Raw genomic sequence first — 25,997 nt, 5'->3', positions numbered from 1 at the left:
CAGCTCTGAAAATGAACATTGGGGAGAGAAAAAAACACTTTGTTTTACTTGAATCAAAAATTGATCTTAATCAACCAACTGTAGAAATGCTGACATTGACATAATTTATCAATAATTCACTTATAATCTCTTTGTTGATGTTACAGGAGTTGGTATGACGAGTGTGTTTTAGTTTATTTGTGTCTCACCATCTTTGTTCTTCCTTTGTATCTTCCCCTGTTTCTCCGGCTCATCCCTAGTAGGAGCAGCACCTTGATCCAGTCAAACAATAAATGATTGTACTCTGACGCCCAGCACTCAAGTTGAGGGGGGATGGCATCCCCCCTGAAATAAAAACAGTCAAAATCATCCCCCTTCTAAAACTGCCATCCCCCCTTTCCATCCCATATGTCATTTTATCAATAAACGTGGTATTACTGCTATTTCAACATTTAGTTTTGCGCATATTGAGTAAAATACTGTGGGCGAGGGGGGCACGCACACATGCAATGACATTTTTACCAAGTCACTGACACTGAAGTTCACTGACGCTGTGGGGATGCTAAAATTGTCCCCATATGATACAATCCACCACCTGATTTTCTTTTACAACTTGAGTACTGCTGACGCCCCATAATAATGTTGTTTCTGGGTCTACTTCTCTCATCTTTCGTATGGATGTTGCACAATGTATCATATTATTATTTTCCAGGTCAAAGAATTCTCATAATGGGTTAAAAGCCCTATAGTTGAATACAAGCGTAAGGTAAGACTCTTACCTGCAGAGAACACCTGTTGAGAAAGGAGGAGGTAGAAGACAGCAGTTCCAGTTAGTCTGAGAGCCATCGTCAGAAGAATGTGCAGAGATCCGTGTGAGGGCCTTTTAAGACCAGGAGTGGGTCTGTCTCGCCGCACTCTCTGACTAATCTCATGTTTGTGCACATTGATTCATTCATTGTTTATTCTGGTGTCTGAATGACTCATACAGCAGAGTTGTATTGACATGTTACAATTGCCCTGTGTAATTGACATCAGACAATAGGTGGGGTGTGTGTGTGTTTATGTGCCCCCAAGGGCATAGGTCCCCTGGGAAGCTTTCAGACACTACATGCGCTGCATACTAAACACCTCTCACTATTCAAGCTGGTTCCTATTGTAGAGAGACAACTGAATGGAAATGATATCACAGCAGCTGAGAGTTTTCATTCAAATGTGCACACACACACACACACACACACACACACACACACACACATGGTTGTAAACTTCTTGCAGGTGCATTATTGTAGTAACACCTCATCATCAATGTTTATGATTTAGATTTGAATGATGATTTGATGATTTGTTTAGAATATTTGCAGATCGATCTAAGTTGTCTGTTGATGTGAATGAATTTTGAAATAATTAGCATAGAAATGCACACACACATACACCTCCTCCTAGCAAATGAATGTGGAAAAGAAAGAATGAATGTGGAAAAGAATAAATAAATATAGAAATGTATTTCGTTATACTGTGTGTATTCATTCATACATTCATTTATGTATCTATATATTTATTGTTAATTTTGACAGACTTGGTCCTCCATACCTCCTAGCCCTTTAAAAAAAAGCACTTGTCCTCTGATCAGCCACGTATCGCCACGTCTGCGCGCATGCGCCGTCCTCGTACTGTCAGTCCAGTTCCGGGGTCGGTCCAAGAGGTTGTGTACAGTCTCAAAAAAAATAACACTGAGCCGCTTGTATCTTTTACTCTACCAAACAAGGCCCATAACTGCTAAAAACCCCTCGGTACAATACCATTTCTTTAGGACTGTTGGAATTTCGAACAAAGCTTCGAGAGGACGTCGAATAATAGGATGAATTTCTTCAGGGGTGTGATGGGTGGACAACCCGCAGGGCCGCAGCCCACCGGAGCGGAGACGGTGAGGAGAGAGAGACCATATCTATCTATCTCTCTATCTGTCTGTCTGTCTCAGCAGTGTGGACAGACAGACAGACAGATAGAGAGATAGATAGATAGATAGACAGATATATAGATAGAGAGCTAGCTAGCTAGCTAGCTAACAGCTAATGACACACAACCCTGTGTGTGTGAGAGTGATGTGTACAGCTAGGCTAACGACACATGTTCAGATCCACTCCTCATGCGGCTGTCAGACAGGTGTAGGCCTGTGACCCGAGTGACAGAATGTGTCAATAATATGTGATTGAGTCGTATGTGATTCACGGCAGCCATCCATCCCTGCAGCAGAGAGAGAGGTTAGCTGGTGATCCTAGCCTTGGTGGACCACGGGAGAACAATTGGACGGATGTAGCTCGCCACTAAGCCAGCCAGGTCAGCGTTTTTGGGAAGAAAAAAAAAAGCTTGTCCGGTTGGACAGCGGTTGTCACTGAGCAGGATCTTATTAACCCCCCTCTCCTTTGATAGCCATCCCCCCCTTCGCCTCGATTCAGATGATGCCTTGCGATCACCCGATTACTGATGCCTTGCGATCACCCGATTACTGTCAACAGAGTGGGTAGGGTCGTAAGTCCAGTTGCCCCTGGCAGAAACCAGCTCCAGCAGTGGCTAAATGGGATGGGGAACTTCTGTTGCCATTCCGCTCATGCTTGCAGAATGGGGAGTGGCTGATTGACAGAGACGGATGTATGTGGCCCTTTCCTTGACACAGAATGCTACACACATAAGTGTCACAGGCTGGCTATTCAGATGCCGTTCCAAACTGATGCATTTGGCACTGTTGCATTGCATAAGTGGTGGGCGTCCTGGACAACGTGTCTGGAAGTCATTTCTCTGTCTGTTGAATTCACTCACTCAGAAAATGAAAATGTGCACTTACACAAAGGGGCAAGATATGTCAAGGGCCTTACTTACTAACTGAAAAGTGTGTGTGTGTGTGTGTGTGTGTGTGTGTGTGTGTGTGAGTTAGTCAGTGGCTGTGTTAGTCAGTGGCTGTTGTTGAGGTGTTTTAATCCTGCGTTGTGTTTCGCCTCATCAGATCCAGAAGCTGTGTGACCGAGCGGCGTCCTCCACCCTCCTGGAGGACCGCAGGGACGCCGTCCGCGCCCTCAAGTCCCTCTCTAAGGTAGGAGACGCCTCCACAGGTCTACATAGCAACGGTGTTGCTAACGTGTTCATGTTAGTGATGTTTCGTTCGGGGGGGGGGTATTTTTAACGTGCTGCTCTCTAGAGAACAATGACAGGTGCAGTGTGATGACATGGATGCTCTGTCGCCATGCACGTCTTCCACATTATGACTTTACATTTTGTAAAACAAAGATGGACCTGGGAGGTTACACCATCGCTCCCACGCTGTGCTTCGCAACTCCATAGCGAATGCGTGTGAACACATGAACAGTTTAACCCCACTCTCCTCTGCACTGTGAACACACAAGTTCTGTTCTGATGGCCAATACCTTGTGAGCAGTGACACCGTTGTTCACCACCCCGCTCTAGTGACGCGAGTTGGTTTCTTGAGAAGAGGCTTGACTCTGGCTGTCCTAAAGGCAGCTGAGACAGATCCTGTGGATGGAGTGGAATTTACTTTGGCGGTAAGGAAAGGAAGGAGGTCTTTGAAAATGGATTGGAGAAGGGGGGAGGGGAGAGGATCAAGAGGGCAGGTGGTTGCAGTTTTAGAATATCATCAGGGAAGAGGGGGGAAGGAGCTGATAAGCCAGGGGCCGAGTGTAGCGCAGTGTGTGTGTGGGGGGGGGTAGCAGTGGGGGGGGTAGCAGTGTGGGGGGGTGGTAGCAGTGTGGGGGGGGGGGGGTAGCAGTGTGGGAGGGGGGGGAACAGTGTGTGTGTGGGGGGGGTAGCAGTGGGGGGGGTAGCAGTGGGAGGGGGGGTAGCAGTGTGGGGGGGGGGGGTAGCAGTGTGGGAGGGGGGGGAACAGTGTGTGTGTGGGGGGGGTAGCAGTGGGAGGGGGGGTAGCAGTGGGAGGGGGGGGGTAGCAGTGGGGGGGGGGGTAGCAGTGGGAGGGGGGGTAGCAGTGTTGGCGAGAGGTAAATAGAAGGAGCTGCTAATGTCATCAACTTTCTTTACAAAGTAAGTGACAAAGTCAAAGGCAGTCAAAGGCAGGAGGTGGATTGAGGAGTATGGAGAACAATCTCCTTGGGTTAGAGGCAGAGGATTGAATTTTGGAGTGGTAGTAGTAGGAAGCTTTAGCAGCTGATGTTTAGGAGGAGAGAGAGAGAGAGAGAGAGAAGGTTTTAGGTCATTAGGGAGGCCGGTTTTTCTCCACTTCCTCTCAGCTGTCCGGAGCCCTAATTCCCTATTCTAAGCTTGCAGGGTTTCAGACAGCCAAGAAGAAGCGTGTGGAGAGGGTGGTGCTGGCCTCGAGGTCAGTGGACAGAAAGAGTCGAAGGAGAAGGATTCAACAGAGGCCAGAGAGATTAAGACGTTAGAGGTTAAGAGGAAGAGCGGGGCGGTGGGGAGAGGGTACGCAGGTTGCGGCGAGAGACTACAGTGTGGGTAGAGACTGACTGGGAGGGGGTGGAATTGAGTGGACGGAAGAAGGATACAAAATGATCATCAGAAACTGTAAGAGGGGTAACAGTAAGGTTGGAGGTACGGGAGGATCTGGTGAAGACAAGGTCGAGCTGAACGCCCGCCTTATGAGTCGGACGAGAGTGGGACGGGATAAGATGGAAGGAGAGGAGAAGATGATCAAGTACTCCGGACGAGTGAAGCTTCTCTGACTGGATGCTGAAGCCACCCAGAAGTGCGAGGCGGTGTGCCGTCTCCAGGGAAGGAGCTGAGAGAGAGAGAATGTTATTTGAGATGTTGCGCTCAGATGGAATGTACCTATTTTTCCCTAAGTGCACAAAGACCTTTCTTTCGATGTACTGTATGCTCACTAATATTTTAGGTCACCACCTCTACCTGATAGCTTCAGGGGTAGATTAGCTAAATGCTGTTAGATGTGCCACTCTCCTTACTTGCTTCATAAGATGTTGATGTAGATTCTTAGTGTTTACTCTTTATATCTTTTGCTTGCATCTCATTATGTCTATCATTTTATAAAAAATAAATAAATAATGTGTTTGTTTACGTAGAAATATCGCTACGAAGTTGGCACGCAGTCAATGGATCACTTGGTTCATATCCTGCAAACTGACAGGTATGTGGACTGGTGTTTGTGCGTGCGTGTGTGTGAGAGAGAGAGAGCCCTTGTGGTTGTGTGTGTGTGTGTGTGTGTGTGTGTCAGTATGATTTAATAAAGAGCTTTACTCTTATCCCTTGCCCTATGGGGCGTTCAGGTTGAGAGTTGTGTGTTGTGCATGGAGCTCTGCTATTACTGAAGTACTTAATATGTCAGTACCTCAGTGATGGATGCTTGTTCTGTCTCTCTCTCTCTCCTGTCTGCAGCTCAGACTCTGAGATCCTGGGCTATGCGTTGGACACCCTATACAACATCATCTGTAATGACGAGGAGGAGGAGCAAGGTATTTGAATGTTAAAAAAAATCTTATTTCACTGTTTCCAAACCATCAATAATTAATTATTCTGTCATATAGTGGCCATTATTGACCCTCTATTCTGAACTGCATGTTAAAGACACTTCCTTATGGAGAAGTGCCTTTGAATGACAACGTGAAGCCCGCTACTAGCATGTTTAATTGTGTTCAATTACCGCCAATTGGATGTCCATCTTATTTGGGCCCTGTCCTCCTCCATACACACACACACCTCCCCCATCTCTCTCTCTCTCTCTCTCTCTCTCTCTCTCTCTCAACTGATGTTGAATGCTTTCTAAAGATTCTCGTCTCTCTCTCTCTCTCTCTCTCTCTCTCTCTCTCTCTCTCTCTCTCTCTCTCTCTCTCTCTCTCTCTCTCTCTCTCTCTCTCTCTTCTCTTCCATGTTTTAACTCTACAGACGAATCCGAAGGTAAAACTTTGTTTGTGCATGATGTCCCCCATTACCACTAGAAAGCTTTCTTTCTAACTCTCAGCAATGTCTCTCCTCTGTTGAGTGAAAAAGCCCGAAAGCAAAAACCTCCTTTGTCTCCTTCTTGCCTCCTGTGGTGCTTTTAATCTGAAATGGCCAGACTGGAATGCAGCATCAATGGATGCTAGACGCCATATTGATGTATTTATTGATGTTTTTCATTTATCTGTTGATTTCAGTTTTTTGCTGCCGTGGCATGTCTAACTGGCTTTGAGTTTGTTCCATTGAGTCTCGTTCTACACTCTCTCTCTGAGTGTGTAGAATGAAAGCTAGCGCTTTGGGCTGGGGGGCTTCATTCTCTGTCCCCCCCCCCCCCCCCCCTCTTAACCTACAGATGCAGCGCCCCCTATCCCTGTCTCAGGGAAGCATAAGACCATGCCTGGGTCTGGTTCTGGTTCTGGTTCTGGTCAGTACTGTAGCCTGTAGCCACATAGGACCCTCCCTCTCTTGGGGGGGTCTTACTTAGTCGACTAACCTCACTAAAAACGCACTGGTGCTGGAGTGGGTGAACTGCTGTCCTGTCATAGAGCTTTGGGTGGTTGTCTGAATGTTTGGCTAACGCCCCTGCTACCTCAGCCTCTGTCCCCTGCAAGGTGTCGCTTCTTTCCTTAACGCCTGTGGTTGTTCTGACGGGACTCTACCTTCTGATTGGTGTTGTACTGTTGATGGGTGGGGCTACGATGAACAGTGGTGCTACAGTGTGTTCCATCGTTCCGTCGTCTTTCGTATGAAAGGAATACCGACCTAGCAACTGGGGTAGTGGTGGGCCCCTAGTGGACAGTGAGCTGGACTGGTGATCAGAAGGTCATGAGTGCAAATCCCACCTGGGAACACAACACCACTAGTGTGCCCTTGAGTAAGGCACTCAGCCCCAAGTCGCTCCAGGGAGACTGTCCCTGTACTCTCTAATTGGAAGTTGCTTTAGATAAAAGCATCTGATAAAGGATGTGAATGTGATGTGAATGTAGAGGATGGCTTCGTCCACTTTAGACCCATCGTTAGGCTCGTGTGTGCTTTTAGTACTTCAGCTCACGCATGCCCCCCCACCGCCTCTACGCTCTCTCACACCATTCTATCAGCTCCTGTTCCCCTCACTGGCCCTGGTGACTCTACCCCCCCCCCCCCTCCCTTACACACCCACGTCCCAAATGACTTCATACTGTACCTTGTTGACCCCCCCCCCCCCTTTCCCTTACTCATTTCTGGTGTGACTACAACCCTCTCGGATAGACCCTTCCCCATGTCCAGTAGTGTCCCCCTCCTTAGCCGTCATCTCTGCCCTTTAGTTTCACCTCCTCCTTCCTGGGCTTGTTCCCGGGGATCAGTCTGCACTCAGCCTGCACGCTGCACGGATGTCAACTCGTCTTTCCAATGTCAGGACCGAGTCGATCCCCCAGTCAGTCACTCCTGAGGTGGAGGTTGACTGTGTAGATCAGGTGGTCCAGGGGGCTGCTCTGTGCTCGGGCTGATCCCTCCGAACAAGTACCCCCCCCCCCCCAGTCCTCTGTGGCCCACACAGGGGTCTTTAAAACCTCTCCTTCTCCTCCTTTTTGCAGACGAGAACGCCCAGAAGCAGGCGGACGACCTGGGCGTCCAGTTCACTGACAAGTTCATATCGAACTCTGAGAACGTGACTCTGCTGCTGACCATGCTAGAGGTACCAAGCGTCTCACCCCTCTCCTTGTCCTCTCTGTGTCCCGTATGTAGGCCAGAGGACTTATCTCAACTGTGCTTTCTTTCTCTCTTTATTTCTTATTATACAGGAAAACATTAGAGATGTTGAAATGTGTTACAGTTAGACTGGCCTGACTCAGTTAAAACTGGTTTGCAGCAGGTTCCTGTTCCTTAACATAAAAGACACATAATCACATAACATAAACCGGGAACAGTCAGAGAAGACGACAGGACAGCACTGTTTCCTGCTCCTAGAGTGTGTGTTGTAGTCCTATCCCAACTGCTTTTGTCATTGATAGGCTGTTGTTTTTATTATGCATTATGGACAGTATTAAAACTGTGTGTGTGTGTCTGTCTGTCTGTCTCTGTGGGGCTGTCCGTGTGTGTCCGTGTGTGTCCGTGTGTGTCTGTGTGTGTGTGTGTCCACTCGTCTGTCAGGAGTTTGATTTCCATGTGCGGTGGCCAGCGGTGAAGCTGCTCACGGCCCTGTTGAAGAACCAGTGTGCCCAGCTCCAGGGAGTGATCCTGGTCAGCCCTATGGGTGAGTCCCCCGCCTCCCTACAACCCCCCCCCCCCCCCCCAGCACCACCAACAGCAGCTGACACACAATCGGCTCAAGGTTTTTAAATCTGGCTGCTAAAGTTATCTTGCCCTTTCTTGCCCTTTCTTGCCCTTTCTCACAGGGACTTGTTTTTGACCTGTTATGTTTGAAGCAGAAGCTCTTGGAATAGGTGAATTCAGCAACCTGTATTAAAAAATGGGGGAAGAAGGAGGTTTTACAAGAAACACAACAAAAAAAGTGGTTGTGTCGTTGTCTCCCCTAAGAGGATAACCCGGAATGCTTGACCGTTAGCTGAGTCTTTACCTGAGTGGCGAGGGAGTGTCTGGTGTGTGTAGCTGTACCTAGTCTGTGTCTTAACGGCCTTCTGCTCCTGCAGGTGTCTCCAGACTGATGGATCTACTAGCGGACTCTAGGGAAGTGATCCGCAACGACGTGAGTCCTCACACTGACTCCTGTTACTCAAGCTGATATGTAGTGGTAGGCTGCTGGACTAAGCCCCGTCTGAACCACCTGGTGATCCTCACATAACGGTCTTGTCATTACAAGACATTATAACACCAGCTGGTTGCTATACTCTTGATGTCCGAACACTCAACACACACACCTATCAAATACACTTGTGATTTTAACACTAGAATAGCCATGCCTTTTTACCTACTAAAAGAGCTGCCTCTTTTTCAATGCTAAGCTGCTATTTACACACAATGACCACTAGTTGGCCGCTTGTAAATTAGCCTGCATTCTACACAGCAAAAAACTGCAAAATAGCTTGAAAATGTAAGGATACTGGGTGGTAGAACGCACATATCTAGGAAAAGTCATGAAAGGAGGGTCCTGAAATTTGATCGAGTGCAAAGATCTAACATGTATTTCACTCACAGGGGTCAAATGACCCCTCACGGCTGATTAAGTGTTGACTACTTAACAAGACTAGCCTGCCTTTACGGTTCGGACTTTTGACGTCATGTTACTTTAGATGAAACGTGGCTCTCCATCTGGTCCCCTCAGGGTCTGCTGCTGCTGCAGCAGCTCACCAAAGGCAACGCGGCCATCCAGAAGATAGTGGCATTCGAGAACGCTTTCGAGCGGCTGCTAGACATCATCACAGAGGAAGGCAGCAGTGACGGAGGTACGGTTCAGATATAGTAGATATAGATATAGTCCAGATATAGTAGATATAGATATAGATATAGTCCAGATATAGTACACCCTCCCAACATTTCAACAGGCCCTCAAAACCCACCTCTTCAAGCTTGCCTTCACCAGTTAACCCTCTCCCCCTCCCCTTCCCATGTGTCCCCAGCACTACCTTAATTAGGCCCCTATACTTTCTTTTTTGTTTCTTTTTATTATTACTACTCAACCTTTTCAGTTTGTAAAGCGTCTTTGAGTGTCTAGAAAAGCGCTATTATAAGTCTAATGTATTATTATTATTATTATTATTATTATTACTCTCTCACACATCCTGTGGCATCGACAGGGGTGCAAACTTGTCACAGTTTTTTTTACCTCAAGTTAGGTCATCCACGTGAATTGTGTAGATCTGGGGGGGGTCTACGTCTTTCTGAATTGTTGATATTCCGGGGGCGTCTTTGAATGTTTAATGTATTTACTGTAGGCCCATGTAATATGTCTATAGTATCGATGTAGCTGTCGATCGCTGGCCTCCCGCCGGCCTTGCTACCGCTAGCACCCCCTCCCTCCCTCCCTTCCCACTCCCGTTCCTGCCCACCAGAGCCTGAGTGCCGCACATTGACAATATAATTTTTGGGGGGCCATCACCAGGTTTGCACTCCTGATATAAGCAATTAAAGTCCGAATTTAGTATATGATAGTTATATGATCTGCTGGTATTGTGTTAGAGAAATATTTTAAAAAATATGTTTTTGACCAACGCCCTCCTCTCCTCTCCTCTTCTCTCCTCCTCCCCTCTGCTCTCCTCTCCTCCTCTCCTCTCCCCTCCTCTCCTCCCCTCTCCTCCTCTCCTCTCTTCTCCTCTCTTCTCCTCCCCTCTCCTCTCCTCTCCTTTCCTCACCTCTCCTCCCCTCTCCCCTCCTCTCCCCTCCTCTCCTCCCCTCTCCCCTCCTCTCCCCTCCTCTCCTCTCCTCTCCTCACCTCTCCTCACCTCTCCTCTCCTCTCCTCTCCCCTCCTCTCCTCTCCCCTCCTCTCTCCTCTCCCCTCCTCTCCTCTCCTCTCCTCTCCTCTCCCCTCCTCTCCCCTCCTCTCCTCTCTCCTCCCCTCCTCAGGTATTGTAGTGGAGGACTGCCTCCTGCTCCTCGTCAACCTGCTGAAGACCAACAGCTCCAACCAGAACTTCTTCAAGGAGGGCTCCTACATCCAGAAGATGAAGCCGTGGTTCGAGGTGGGCGACGACAACGCCGGCTGGTCCGCCCAGAAGGTCACCAACCTCCACCTCATGCTGCAGGTACAGTAGGAGGGGGAGGCCGTGGCACACACAGTCCGTGTTTCCCATGCAGAGACGAGACTAAACCGAAAGTATTTTTTAGCAGGTTTTCTTCTTTTAGTTTGCTCCTGTAAAGTGTACTAGGCAGGTTCGCGGAAAAGCCGAAGCGAGGGCGTTGCAATTTTCTCCACTAGCGTCCATTTCACACACCTGCCACAGTCTCTTTTGGAAAAAAATACGCGGTCAACCCGCCACAGTCTCCGTTAAATCCTGTGGGAGACACTGGCAGTTGTCTGACGGGAAGCACTTACCGTCACATTCTATTACCCTCTGAGGGGGGGGTGTGTGCACGCTGCAGACAGGGAGAAAGTGCTTCAGAGCCGAGAGAGTGGAGGCCGGCGGAGGTACAGGGGCTATTGTAACAAACGGACTGAGGAATGGTGTCAAACAACATTCCTCACTCGCTTTCCAGGCTTAACCACGAGCCGGTCCTCCAGGTTTCTCCTTCCCCCCAGCCTCCACTGGGGTAGCGGAATAGTGAAAGTGAAAATATCGTGTCGTCCGTAATCCCAACGTTTCGACGTAGTGTCCTGCCTGCGTCGCGGCTTTTGAGACTCTTGTTTGTGTATATACCCTGTATGTCGTACAGTGTGTACGAGGGTCTGTTTGCTGTGTGGTCAGGAGCATGAGGGCTTGTAAAGAAGAGTGTGGTTTTCTTAGAAACAGTATACTAACTGTTTCCCTTGTTCCCTTGTCCCTTCCTCCCTCGTCCGTCCGTCCCCTCTCTCCGTCCCAGCTGGTGCGAGTCATGGTGTCCCCCGTCAACTCCCCCGGAGCCACCAGCAGCTGCCAGAAGTCCATGTACCAGTGCGGCCTGCTCCAGCAGCTCTGCACCATCCTCATGGCCACTGGCGTGCCCGCAGACATCCTCACTGAGGTAACGGAAGCCTAGCCTAGCCTAGCCTAGCCTAGCCTAACCTAGCTTGGCCTAGCCCTGCTTTATTATTCATTTATTTATTCTCCCTCCCTCCAGACCATCAACACTGTATCGGAAGTCATCCGAGGCTCACAGATCAACCAGGACTACTTTGCGTCCGTCAACGCCCCCTCCAACCCCCCTAGGTGAGTCACAGAGAGCTCGATCGAGACAGATGGTTCAGTCACGGGTCACTTACTTACATCATACCAGATTCGTCTCACTCTCACACACACTCTCGTAAAAAAACGCCCATATGCGCCGGGAACTAATGTTGCGTGTCCAAAACACTGGGTCATCAGGCGGGCATTGGGTCACATGGGTCTGAGCTAGAGAGCCGCAGAGTGACCCTCCTCCTCTCTAAACCCCCCCATCTCTCTGATCTCGACCCCCCCCCCCCCCCCCCCAGGCCTGCCATCGTGGTGCTGCTCATGTCCATGGTGAACGAGAGGCAGCCCTTCCTGCTGCGCTGCGCGGTGCTCTACTGCTTCCAGTGCTTCCTCTACAAGAACCAGAAGGGCCAGGGGGAGATCGTCTCCACGCTGCTGCCCTCCACCATCGATGGTGGGTTACATCATCCTCCATAGTTATCCCTCCCCTCTCTCCCCAGCCAACTCACCTTGATAGTCATCCCTCCACTTCTCTCCTCTCCTCTCTCCCAAGCCATCTCACCTTGATAATCATCCCTCCTCTCCTCTCCTCTCCTTCTCTCCCAAGCCATCTCACCTTGATAATCATCCCATCACTCCACTCCTCTCCTCTCTCCCTAGCCAACTCACCGTGATCATCATCCCTCTCCTCTCTCCCAAGCCATCTCACCTTGATAGTCATCCCTCCCCCTATCTCTCCCCTTCTCTCCCCCAGCCAACTCCATCTCTGCGGGCCAGCTGCTGTGCGGAGGCCTGTTCTCGGCGGACTCCCTGTCTAACTGGTGCGCGGCGGTGGCCCTGGCCCACGCCCTGCAGGACAACCTGACCCAGAAGGAGCAGCTGCTCCGGGTGCAGCTGGCCACCAGCCTGGGCAAGCCCCCCGTCTCCCTGCTGCAGCAGTGCACCAACATCCTCTCCCAGGTACGCAGCAGGGACGCTAACAGGCTAACGTCGATAGGCTCACAGGCTAACGTCGATAGGCTCACAGACTAATGTCGATAGGCTCACAGGTTAACGTCGATAGGCTCACAGGCTAACGTCGATAGGCTCACAGGCTAACGTCGATAGGCTCACAGGCTAACGTCGATAGGCTCACAGGCTAACGTCGATAGGCTCACAGGCTAACGTTGATAGGCTAACAGGCTAACGTCGATAGGCTCACTATTTTATAGGCTCACTCACTTATGATTGTAAGTCGCTTTGGAATAAGGCGTCTGCTAAATGACAAAAATGTAAATGTAAATGCTCACAGGTTAATGTTGATAGGCTCACAGGTAATCAATAGGCTAACATCAATAGGCTAACAGGCTAACATCAATAGGCTAGGCCACTTCAACACCACATAACATGTACTGTTTCCTCGGTTGGGGGTGGGGGGGAATAGTACACTCGCAAACAGGCTAACGTCAATAGACTAACAGGCTAACATCCATAGGGTAACAGGCTAACGTCAATAGACTAACAGGCTAACATCCATAGTGTAATAGGCTAGGCCACGTCAACGCCACACGTACTGTTTCCTCCGGGGGAGGGGTAGCAGGGGGGGTACACTAGCTAACAGGCTACGTCCGTCGTAGGCGTAGCTCGCAGAAATCGTAGCAAGTCCTGTAAAACAGGTGTGAAGATGACGGTACAAAAGATGGCTGTGGTTCTGAAATAAAGCTTCTCTCCGCAGAACGATTTTCTTAAGAAATATATGACATCTAGGATGATTACAATAGCTCTTATCATGTGACTTCACCTCCGCTTCTCAGATCTGTATTTCTTATTGTTTTTCTCTCACCAACCTGTGTCATTGCTGAGCTGGGAGCGGTCACATTTCTGTGTGTGTATGACAGTGTGTGTGTGTGTGTGTGTGTTGTGTGTGTGTGTGTGTGTGCAGTTGAACAGTTGTCATGTTGTTGTGGTTCCGCAGGGCGATAAGATCAACCGGCGGGTGAGTAGTACCGGTGTGGGCAGCACCTGTCATGGTTTGGCTTGGCATCAGCAGCAGGGTGCTACTCCTCTCCTTGTTCCTTGAGTTGGGTTTTTTTTGGCTTCCCTTGTTACCGTTCAATCCCTCCTTCTCTCCCTCGCTCCCCCCTTCCCTCCCTCTCTCCCTCCTTTCTACCTCACCCGTTTTCGTTGAGTTCTATCTGGCCCCTACTACTGACCCCTCCCTCCCCAACTCCCGACTCCCATCAGTCCCCTGCTTTGACCCTTGACCCCTCACTGTGTTCTATGGGGGCGTGTTCTGTTCTGTTCTGTTCTGTTCTGTTCTGTTCTGGAAGGATGCGGCCGCTGCAGAGTTCACCACCGCCTGGTTCCTCCCTAGTTCTGTTGTTGCGAGAGGGATTTATATCATCACAACTGGTGTTTCTCCTCCTGTCCTCTAGGTGGCAGCACTATCACAGGGGCACAAGAATAAATGACACGATAACAACAGCAACAACAACAAATTCTCTGATTAATATTTGTGATCACTTTTGTTTCCTTTGTTCCCCCCTCTCCCAAATATGTTTTCTGTTTTTGCATTACGTCCACCCTTGGAGACCAAATCTGAAAAGGTGATTCCTTTATCATCTGATCTGATAGTCATATGCTATGCTGATTTAGTTATGATATTAGCTCATATCCACCTCCATTCTGCAATGAGCCCTATTTTTATTTCCGACCCCCCTCCCTCCCTTCATTATCTCACAATACGAGAGAGGTCTGCATTGAAATCTCCCTGAAATACATCCAATTGACCCAAGTGACCCCACAATTGCACATGACTACGTCATGCTTTTCCGATTGTTCTTCTTTTATTAGAAATATGTTGAGAAGTCGAGTGTTCAGGGACACTCTGAAGGGGCTTCCTCTGACATCACGGGGCATTCAGCTCCATGTCTTTACTTAAAAGGGTCAAATCTGCTATTTTAGGTCCACTGCATTGATGTGGGAGGATGTCACAATGCCAGACACAAACTATTGTGACATCATAATTTCCTGTTTGAGTTTACATATCATCCTGTCCTCAACAGAGCTTTTGGAAAAAAGAACAAAAACATTTTAAAAAGTAACATTTAACAGAACATGTTGGAATGAGATGATTTTGAATACATTGATTTTATTTGACCAATCGTATTGGATTCTGCAACCTTATTTCCTCAATGGAATCGTGTCAGGTCCAAGTGATTAAGAGGACATTATTCCTTGTCAGAGATTATATCATAAATCCCTCTCATCCTGTCCTCCCAATTTGTTTCCATGACAACTCATGGATTTCGTTATGTCACCCCATGGACACTTGATTATTATGGTCTAGCTCAGGCAGAAAAGGTCATCGTACCTTTTCTCTTGTGGTTGCCAAGACAAAACAAGCACTTTACTGAAGCTAGCTTTGCATGTCATGAGACAAAAAACTAAACAATCATAGCTATGCTATGCTTTGGCATTACAGCTTAGCTATTTAATGTGTGTAAGATAATAGACATGAACCCCTAAAGATGTCAAAATGTGCTAAAGTGTGTTTTCCATTTGCAACTGAAACATTGTCATCTTATAATCTTATGTTCTATCACCAGTTTAGCTAAGCTGCTTAAGATTTTCATCATTTAGTTTAGTGATATGGCAGACTTTAAGGCCCTGAAGGGGTTTTTATTTTGTTAGCCTGACTGCAGTGTGTTTTAGGGGGTCTGAACCCAGATCACCTTATTAAGATCATTGCATGGTTGACCTAACCTTATATGGTCATGTTTAGTCCGATCTTTTTGTGTTTTTGTGCCGTTTCTTTTAATAACCGTATTAACTACTAATGGTGTGTCATTGACGTGGTACTAGTTCAACTTTGATAACATTGTGGATGTTGGATTTCCTGTGATTATAACATGGATTTGCTGTGGGACTGTCTAGACCTCACCTCTCGTGGGGACGACGGTCACGTACAATGTCGTTGTATGACCCTCCGCAAATTTACATGGGAAAAGTAAAATGTGTCAAATGTGCCAACAAAATGAATCGCTCGCTATTTGCTTTATTTTACCAATTAGTTTTTTCTCAAGTCCTACATGTGTGCGTAATCAGTTTGTTGCTATTACCAAACCCGTTTAACGTTGATCAGAAACATCCATTTTGTTGGCCATGTTCTTATTTGTCAGGATTAAATCACATGTGTTCCACTGAGGCTGAGCGGCAGGTGACTCATCTGTTTATTCAAACAAGCAGATGAACCAGTCCTACAGAACGATGAACACTTTTCCTCCTGTCCAGAGTCGGTTGCCTTTCTGAGGAAAGAAAACGCATATCTCATCACCCGTGAGGTGGGACAGTTCTAGTGATCTCAGGTCAGGATGTTCTGGGGTTCAGGATGTTCTGGGGTTCAGGAGTAAAGCCCACATGGGGGGGGGGGGGGGGGTCATCTGAATGTCTGAAGGTTTCTCCTGGTTCCCCAGCTCATTAGGCTCTGGAACACGTTACCCTCAGACATTCCTGCAACATTGGTCAGAGTGTGTGTTAACGTGACTATGGTGTCTGCGTGCGTGCGTGCGTGTGTGCGTGCATGTGTGCCCATGGGCGTGCGTGCGTGTGTGTGTGCGTGCGTGCGTGCGTGCGTGTGTGTGTGTGCGTGTGGTCCACAGGGCAGTAAAGTGCAGACCAGGGTGGGTCTCCTCATGCTCCTGTGTACCTGGATCAACAACTGTCCCATCGCCGTCACACACTTCCTGCACAACCAGGAGAACGTGCCCTTCGTATCCTTTAACAACCTCAACATCACTCTGACATCTCACTGATGTACAGGAAGAAATCAGAAATGTATCAGATGACTATTTGTCTCTGTTATTTGTTATTTCAGCAAAATAATAAAACGTTTAAAAAGGTCTAAGGTTGAAACAGACTGGCGCCCTGGCTACAGTACATTCTGTTTGCTATCAACACATTTACTCTTGAAATTGCATGTAAGCTCAGGATAGGCCCTTTTTTGTGTTGATTTGACACCTTGACCCCCGTGACCCCCTGTAGCTGACAGGCCAGATCTCTGAGAACCTTGGGGAGGATGAGAGGCTGGTGCAGGGCCTGTGTGCACTCCTCCTGGGCATCTGTATCTACTATAATGACAACTCCCTGGAGAACTACACCAAGTATGGACACTGCTGCTACTACTACTACTACTACTACTACTACTACTACTACTACTACTACTACTACTACTACTACTACTACTACTACTACTACTACTACTACTACTACTACTACTACTACTACTACTACTACTACTACTACTACTACTACTACTACTACTACTACTACTACTACTACTACTACTACTACTACTACTACTACTACTACTACTACTACTACTACTACTACTACTACTACTACTACTACTACTACTACTACTACTACTACTACTACTACTACTACTACTACTACTACTACTACTACTACTACTACTACTACTACTACTACTACTACTACTACTACTACTACTACTACTACTACTACTACTACTACTACTACTACTACTACTACTACTACTACTACTACTACTACTACTACTACTACTACTACTACTACTACTACTACTACTACTACTACTACTACTACTACTATTACTATTACTATTACTATTACTATTACTATTACTATTACTATTACTACTACTACTACTACTACTATACTACTACTACTATACTACTACTACTACTGCTACTACTACTACTATACTACTACAACTGCTACTACTACTACTACTATACTACTACAACTGTTACTACTACTACTAGCCTACTACTACTACCACTACTACTGCTGCTGCTGCTGCTGCTACTACTGCTACTACTACTGCTACTACTGCTACTACTACTGCTACTACTACTACTACTACTACTACTACTACTACTACTACTACTACTATACTACTATACTACTACTACTACTACTACTACTACTACTACTACTACTACTACTACTACTATATCTAAATGCACCCACCTCTCTTGAAATATCAGTTCAAATTCATCCAGAATGTGTGTGGAAGTGTCTGCACCGAAGTACAACCCTAACCCCAACCCTGTCACCTTCCCCCCTCAACCCTCATCCCTAACCTCAACCCTGTCACCTTCCCCCCCCCTCCTCCACCAGAGAGAAGTTGAAGCAGCTGATTGAGAAGCGCATCGGGAAGGAGAACTTTGTGGAGAAGCTGGGCTTCATCACCAAACACGAGCTGTACTCCCGCGCGGCCCAGAAGCCCCAGCCCGTCTTCCCCTCCCCAGAACAGATGCTGTTTGACCACGAGTTCACCAAGCTGGTCAAGGACCTGGAGGGTCAGTGGACTGAAACTAAGCTAAACTCAACCGCAACACGGTCACTTATAATGGTTCACCTTACATAAGATACCTCATATGCATAACTATTTTTTGTAGTGGGGCAGTCCCACTCTTTTATATTTATTTATATACATTTATATTTATATTCATACATACATACATACATACATACATACATACACACACAGTGTGTATATACAGTGCCCTCCACAGATATTGGCGGTACAATTATTGGAGTGAAAAGGGTTATGAAAATTCACCTGTCACACTGATTTTTCAAAGTCAATTTATTCAGCGAAAACAAAAATCTATCATTAAGAAATAATTATTTCTATCAAATGACTGAAGCTTTTCGACGGCGTAGCTGTTTAACGTTGGGTGTTTCACGGGCGGCCACGTGCGTTGGCGATACAGAGGCCTGCAACGTGACCGTGTGTTACTGATGTGTTTTTGACCACGGTGTGTGTGTGTATCTCTCCGCAGGCGTAATCACGAAAGCGGTCCACAAGTCGAGCGAGGAAGAGAAGAAGGAGGAGGAGGTGAAAAAGACCCTGGAGCAGCACGACAGCATCGTCACCCAGTACAAAGAGCTGATCAGAGAACAGGTACAACATGCCCGTCAGACACACTGCACACACACTGCACACACACACACACACACACACACACACACACACACACATAGTCATTCTTATTTGGACATTCAGTGTTTCACATCGAGTTCCCATCTCTAAAAGGTTTGTGTGTGTGTCCGTGTGTCCGTGTCTCCGTGTCCGTGTGTCTGTGTCTGTGTCTGTGTCTGTGTCTGTGTCTGTGTGTGTGTGTGTGTGTGTGTGTGTGTGTGTGTGTGTGTCCGTCCTCCCCAACAGGACCTCCAGATCAACGAGCTGAAGGAGCAGCACGCCACCATGTCGTCTCACGGTGAACAGATGCAGACCACCATCACACAGCAGGTGCAGCAGATCCAGCAGCACAAAGACCAGTACAACATCCTCAAGCTAAAGCTAGGTGGGTGACCTCCAACCTGCCACTCAAACCTGCACTCTCATCTGGTTATGCCTAGTCCCATCTTGAGTGATTTGAACTGTTTTGCGATGCACTTCTCTATATTGAGACACACACACACGTTCAAGTTTATTTGTCATTGCATCATATACAAGTATACAATGCAGCGAAATGCTTAAGGCAGACCAGCTCTACAACGTGAATCAACATCAACAATACAGTGTAATCAGTTTAAAATGTAAAGAAATATACTGCACTTTATTTCAAACACCTATACACCTTCTCATTCATACAATTATCTAATCAGCCAATATTGTGGCAGAAGCTCAATGCATAAAACCCTGCAGATACAGGGGCCAGCAGCTTCAGGTAAGGTTCACATCAACCATCAGAATGGGGGAAAAAAATGTGATCTCAGTGATTTTGACCGTGGCACGATTGTTGGTGCCAGACGGGCTGGTTTGAGTGTTTCTAAAACTGCTGATCTCCTGGGAGTTTCACATACAACAGTCTCTAGAGTTTACTCAGAATGGTACAACAAACCAAAAACATCCAGTAAGCGGCAGTTCTGCGGACGGAAACGCCTCGTTGATTAGAGAGGTCAGAGGAGAACGGCCAGACTGGTTGGAGCTGACAGACATACTCAGATAACCACTCTGTACAACTGTGGTGAGCAGAACAGCGTCTCAGATGGGCTACAGCAGAAGAAGGCCACGTCGGTTCCACTTCAGTTAGCGTGGGCACGGGCTCACCAGAACTGGACAGTTGAAGACTGGAAAAACCTAGCCTGGCCTGATGAATCTCGATTTCTGCTGAGGCACACAGATGGTAGGGTCAGAATTTGGTGCTAACAGCATGAATCCATGGAGGCAACCTGCCTTGTGACAACAGTCCAAGCTGGAGGTGGTGTGATGGTGTGGGGAATGTTTTCTTGGCCCACTTTGGGTCTGTTAATACCAATTTATCATCGCTTGAATGCCACAGCCTATTTGAGTATCGTTGCTGACCATGTGCATCCCTTCATGGCCACAATGTACCTGTCTTCTAATGGCTACTTCCAGCATGATAATGCACCATGTCACAAAGCAAAAGTTGTCTCAAACTGGATTCATGAACATGACAATGAGTTTAGTGTTCATCAGTGGCCTATAGTCACCGCATCAAAATCCAATAGAACATCTTTGGGATGTGGTAGAACGGGAGATTCACAGCTTGATATTGCACCTGAAAAATCTGAATTGCGTGATGCAATCATGTCATCATGGACCAGGATCTCAAAAGAATGTTTCCAACGTCTTGTGGAATCAATGCCACAAAGAATTGAGGCTGCCCTACCCAGTATTAGTATTGTGGTCCTAGTAAAGTTCCCAGTGAGTGTATAAGCACTAACAGTAAATAACAGTAAACACAGTCAAATAAAGAATACAAGGATCCAGTCACAGGTGTGACAGGGGAAACGTCATCAGTATGTTGATATGATGATGTATGACTGATATTGTGTCTTTGTTTCTGTTTGTGTCTGTGTCTGTGTGTGTGTGTGTGTGTGTGTGTGTGTGTGTGTGTGTGTGTCTGTGTGTGTGTGTTTGTGTGTGTGTGTGGCCCCCCAGGTAAGGACAGTAGCCAGGCCCAGGGCGTGGCCAGCGCGGGGGGGGAGGGGCCTCAGGTCAATGGGCTGCAGACGGAGGAGCTGGGGCAGCTCAGGGAGCAGGTGGAGGAGATGCGCAGACAACACACACTCTGCCTGACGCAGCTCAGCGACAAGGACACGCTCATTAACACCCTGGTGAGTGACTGAGTGTGTGAGAGTGTGAGTGACTGAGTGTGTGTGAGAGTGTGAGAGAGTGTGAGAGAGTGTGAGAGTGAGTGTGAGAGTGAGTGTGAGAGTGAGTGTGAGAGTGAGTGTAACAGTGAGTGTGAGAGTGAGTGTGAGAGTGAGTGTGTGTGTGAGTGACTGACTGAGAGTGAGTGAGAGTGTGTGTGTGAGTGAGAGAGCACGCGTATGTGATTCTGTTTTTTTATAAATGTATATAACAACGGTCTCCATGGTGGTTGTGTCTTCCAGAGGTCAGAGACCCAGACAGCAGCCGTGGGAACAGGAGCGTGTGACAACACAGAGCAGCTGAGGGTAAGACCACCTCTGACCTCTGACCCCCCTGCTGGGCTCAGTGTGTCAGAACACAGCCAGCGTCTACGATCAGCACCAGTGACACTTCCCTGTTCACGTGACCGTGTCCATCCATGTTTGTTTGAAGAGGCGTGGAACTCTCTCAGTTAGAAAAAGGACAGGGTTTTGTTTTCTATTTCTGAGCTCGGATAAAAAAATAAAATAATAATGTTTCAGTGTCCTGAGCCGTCATCAGACAAGCATAACAGGACAATGTGTCTGGAATCAGTGGTGGTGATGATATTGTGTTAATGTAACAGTGTTTTAGTCAGTGGTGGTGATGACGTTGTGTTAATGTAACAGTGTTTTAATCAGTGGTGGTGATGACATTGTGTTAATGTAACAGTGTTTTAATCAGTGGTGGTGATGACATTGTGTTAATGTAACAGTGTTTTAATCAGTGGTGTTTGGTTGTGTCCTGTGGTCCTGCAGCAGGAGTTGGAGGGGCTGAGGGGTCAGGTCCAGGCCCAGTCTGCAGAGATCAGTCAGCTGCAGACAGAGAGACAGGAGCTCATCTCAAGAGCAGAGGCCGTGGTAAGGACAGTCACTTTACTGCAGTAAAGTTGAAGTTTAAAAAATAAAATAAAAATATATATATATTTCTAATCTGATCTAATCAAACTTTATTTATAGAGCATATTTCATAGACAGATTCAACAAAATGTGCAACAGGAATATGAATAACAGCAATCCAAGACAATGAGATGAAACATAATAATGAGGAACATGAGAGTAACAGTCATGGGAGTTTAGAACTGTGAAAGCAGAGAACCAGAGTTTAGAACTGTGAAATCAGAGAACCAGTAAGGACCATAGGGACTAAAGCATTTTACAGTTTTTCTAAAGGCTGTTTCAGAGACTGGGCGCAAAACAAACGTAGAAGCTGCCTCTGTGTGTTTTGGCCAGAAGATAAGGATCAGTACACTTGGTACAGACAGGTGACTCTCTCTCTCTCTCTCTCTCTCTCTCCCCCTCTCCCCCCCTCCCTCCCTCCCCCTCTCTCTCAGTCGTCAGCCCCGGGCCCCCCCAGTGACAGCTCAGCAGATGCAGCTCAGGTAGCAGAGCTGGAGAGCAGGCTGGCGGCCCAGACCACAGACACACAGAGACTCAAGGTGTGTTCCTGTCTCACCTTCACCCCTAACTCACTCACCCTCTCCTCACCCTCGCTCACCCACAGAGCAGCAGGTCTCCGTCTTCGTACTAGCCACTGTGATGTATCGTTCCATAATTGATCGACACCTTCAGGCAGCGACTGACTGACTTTTTGAGACTGCTCAATTATTAATGAATTAAAATGGCTATTAATATTCCGTGGCTCTGACCTGACATCCAGTGCAAATGTCAGGTTCATGACGTTCCATTTCGCAACATAACGATGCCACGTCTCTCTCTCTCTCTCTCTCTCTTCCCCTCTCCCCCCCTTCCATCTCCCTCCCTCCCTCCCCCCCCCCCTCTCCCTCCCTCTCTCTCCCCCTCTTCCATCTCCCTCTCTCCTCCTCCCTCCCTCTCTCTCTCTCCCCCTTCCTCCCCCCTCCCTCCCTCCCTCCCCAGGAGGAGGCGCGGGGCCTGTCGGAGGGCAGGGCAGGCCTGGAGCAGCAGCTGGCGTCGGCCCAGAGCACTGCGGCCATCTTGCAGGAGGAGAAGAGCCAGGAGTCCAAGAAGGAGCAGGACGACCTGCTCATGCTGCTGGCCGACCAGGACCAGAAGATCCACAGCCTGAAGCAGAGGCTCAAAGGCCTGGGGGAGCCGGTAGGAAACACAGCCTTTTTTAAAAGGGATACTTCACCCATATTATTAAAGAGAAATCGGACCCTGAAAGGGAGTCTAACGGATCGACTTCAAACCACATTTTGATTCGGTTTATCTGGCAGATAATTTTATTATTAAATAAGTTTATTTAACTGACTTTTCTTTTCTTTTCTTTTTTTTACAAAAACTGACGTGTGGTTTTGTAATTTGGGTGAACTATCCCTTTAACGTCATGGTTTTAGTGGAGGTGGATAGAGTGGAGGGTCTGACTGGTAAATCTAGTTCTGAGTTGACCAGATACTGTCAAGTCAAACACATTCTTTGTTTTGACGTTTTGTTAAAAAGCCCTCAAGTTGTACTTGTGCTGTTTCTGGTGGTCGCAGAACGAGGACATGAATTGTGTCCTAACCAGCTAGCCGTACTTGTGTGTACCCTATTGAGAATGTGGCCCTTACTGGGCCAAGACCCATCACAGCATCCTGCAGCTCTACACACACACACACACACACACACACGCACACACACACACACACATTATTGCAGTGTTCATAGTGTATGTGTGTGTGTTAATCACTTAAGACCTCTCCTCACAGATCGAAGAGGACGACGACCTGGACGCGCGGGACCAATCGGATGATGACGAGGACGATGACGAGGAGGAGGAGGATGACGAAAACGAAGACTAGACGGTGTGAGAGAGACGGAAGAAAAAAAGAGATGGAAAGACATTGTTGGAATGTCCTAATACACTAGTGGAGAAACAGAAGAACTTACTGTAGGACCGTAGGACTGGTCTTGAAGCGGTTTCTCTCTTGTCCGCCACCTTTATGCTACCTTCCTATTTCTTTAACTACCCCCCCCCCCCCACCCACGTCATCCATTTTAACGATATGTAGATTTTATTCCCAGATGGGAGGTGACGCAGACAGAAGAGTCGCCTCCTCAACTGCTGCCTGCTGTACGGCGTGTCGTCGCGCCAACGCAGTGACGTCTTTTCTCAGCGCATTCACTCATCTCCCTCGGCTATTTTTCTACCACACAACTTCCAGGATACACTCATGCATTTCAAGCCTCGTGTTCTACTGTAGCGTCATTATATGCAGTTTATTCCACTAGGGCAGATTATTTTTCGTGCAACACACACACACACACACACACACACACACACACACACCACACACACACGTCAGCACTCTGAAGAACTCATAAGAACTCATTCTTGAAGGCAAAAGGGGGGTTAACTCAGCTACTGGACGCACCTTCGGTAACCGCAAGGGAGACCCCCCCCCCCCCCCTCTTCTCCTCCGTTCGGCCGCCAGCCTTCCCATAATGCCCTGCTAGACTGCACTCGGCCTCACGGGAGGCGTGGAGGCATGCCTTGTCCTCCCCAAGCGCACCCAAATGTCATCTAAGCTGTTTAGTTATTGTTCCTTTCACGTTTCATGACTGGAATAGGAGTCAGCCAGGGGTCACCTTTTAAACTGACACCCAGGGGACGTGCTCGGTTGGACATTCTGATGTGACTGACCAGTGACCATCTCTCTTGCCTTGTAGAGATACAGTGGGTCCTTGGTGTCCTTCAATTCTCCATGTTTCTGTGTACACACACACTCATGTGTACACACACACTCAGCATCTGTTCAGTTCTGAACGTTTCAAAAAATGTTCTGTTTCAGTTAGACGGCTACCACTCTCCACAATATGCTGCAAAGTTCACCAATAGAAAACAAATGTAAAAAATACGAAGATATTTTTGCAACTTGTTGTCCAGTTCTGGTTTCAGCTTCTCTCTGTTTGATTTTGTGTAACTTATCCATTTATGAGCCACATTGAAATAAATAAATAAAATAATCTATGAATCTGTGCACTTGTAGGAATACTTACTGTTGAGCCTGAATACAGCTTATCTGTACTAAAAAGAGGAACATTATTTTTCAATTCAATCTCATCTCATTATTACATTACGCTGTTATTATTTACTAAAAGAGGTCGTGGGATTCCTTAAATGTAGAATAAAAAATTAGACCGGCAAAGCCATGTTGCTAGTTTCTGCCTGTTATAGTTTGTTATATTAAGTTTCCTCATATTTTTGCTTGGTTGTAAACATAATGTTGCGTTTAGGTGAACGTTTTAGTTTTTTGGGGAGAGATTATTGGGAAAGACTGACAGTTTTTATCGATATAAGATATCTCAACCATTAGGAGTTCTGCTTTGTAGCTTTCGATGTTTGAGGCAAGAGATGTAAAGAAAAAGAAAAAAGGATTTTACACTGTAGAGCTCTAATGAATGTCACAGTTCTAGTGTGAAGAGCTTTTATAACTGTCAGGCTAGGAGAAATGCTATTTTAATATTTTAATGCTATTTAATAAGTATTGGGCGACGATATGAAATGTCCATCACACGACTGGATAAACACAGGGGTCGTCACATTGAGTATTCTTGTTTTACTTTAACCCTTAAGTTAAGGTTCTGCAACATTGAGCTTCTGTTGTCATTTGTTTTGCTTTCTAACGCATAATTACAATGAAATCGAGATTGAGACCACAATTGCAATAGTGCCATTTTTGTGTCTGGTCTCATAATGTGCATAAAGTTTCAGTTTGATTAACAACACTAATGTTTCCTGGTTTGTTTCTTTGATAAGATGCTAAGAGATAAGACGCTAGACTCCCAATAGAGAAGTCAGTTGTTGTTTTGATTTAGAATATTTATGAACAGACGTTCATGTGAGCTGGGTGCCACACCCTAATCAAGTTATCAGGTCATGTGATAAGACTTCCAGCCAAACCCAACCAGTCAGAGTGTTTCAACCCTTAGACCTCAGAGTTGTGGGGGATGTCAGTAGGTATGTAGGTATGTAGGTACACACAGAGGTCCTCACCTGTTTGATGGTGAACCACAGTCTGCTCCTCTCTCCTCTGGAAACCCCTTGGTGCAATGTTTCCACACAACTGTGCCCTGTTGCCACACACACACACACACACACACACACACACTCAATCCCTGCCTGGCTTTCCACCCCATAGGTTTTAAGGGTTGGGTCTTCTGTATGCACACACACTCTCGCTCAGATCTCTCTCTCTCTCTCTCTCTCT

The 25,997-nt window shown here is 47.2% G+C and overlaps 1 protein-coding gene across 3 annotated transcripts; it reads left to right on the top strand.

The window, feature by feature from the left end:
- The first annotated feature begins 1,684 nt into the window (after nucleotides 1–1,684).
- On the top strand, nucleotides 1,685–25,515 carry uso1 (USO1 vesicle transport factor). 3 transcript variants are annotated; one of them, XM_080533927.1, is made up of 25 exons: nucleotides 1,685–1,903; nucleotides 2,981–3,067; nucleotides 5,037–5,101; nucleotides 5,350–5,426; nucleotides 5,857–5,868; nucleotides 7,485–7,585; nucleotides 8,041–8,143; nucleotides 8,541–8,596; nucleotides 9,173–9,293; nucleotides 10,412–10,590; nucleotides 11,366–11,506; nucleotides 11,603–11,691; nucleotides 11,955–12,109; nucleotides 12,410–12,615; nucleotides 16,296–16,406; nucleotides 16,678–16,796; nucleotides 17,800–17,981; nucleotides 18,468–18,589; nucleotides 18,854–18,992; nucleotides 20,597–20,772; nucleotides 21,052–21,114; nucleotides 21,589–21,687; nucleotides 22,161–22,265; nucleotides 22,705–22,902; nucleotides 23,496–25,515. In XM_080533927.1, exons 1-25 carry the CDS (start codon nucleotides 1,838–1,840, stop codon nucleotides 23,586–23,588), a joined length of 2,865 nt encoding a protein of 954 aa, XP_080390053.1. In that variant the 5' UTR covers nucleotides 1,685–1,837; the 3' UTR covers nucleotides 23,589–25,515. The 3 variants fall into 3 exon arrangements, with proteins under 3 accessions (XP_080390053.1, XP_080390052.1, XP_080390054.1); XM_080533926.1 differs by having other exon boundaries at nucleotides 21,586–21,687; XM_080533928.1 differs by lacking the exon at nucleotides 5,857–5,868 and having other exon boundaries at nucleotides 21,586–21,687.
- The last annotated feature ends 482 nt before the right edge of the window (nucleotides 25,516–25,997 follow it).

Source organism: Nansenia antarctica (genome assembly GCF_963989245.1).
Source record: "Nansenia antarctica genome assembly, chromosome: 6".
NCBI classification, from domain to species: Eukaryota; Metazoa; Chordata; class Actinopteri; order Argentiniformes; family Microstomatidae; genus Nansenia; species Nansenia antarctica.
This window is presented reverse-complemented; position numbering and strand designations above follow the sequence as displayed.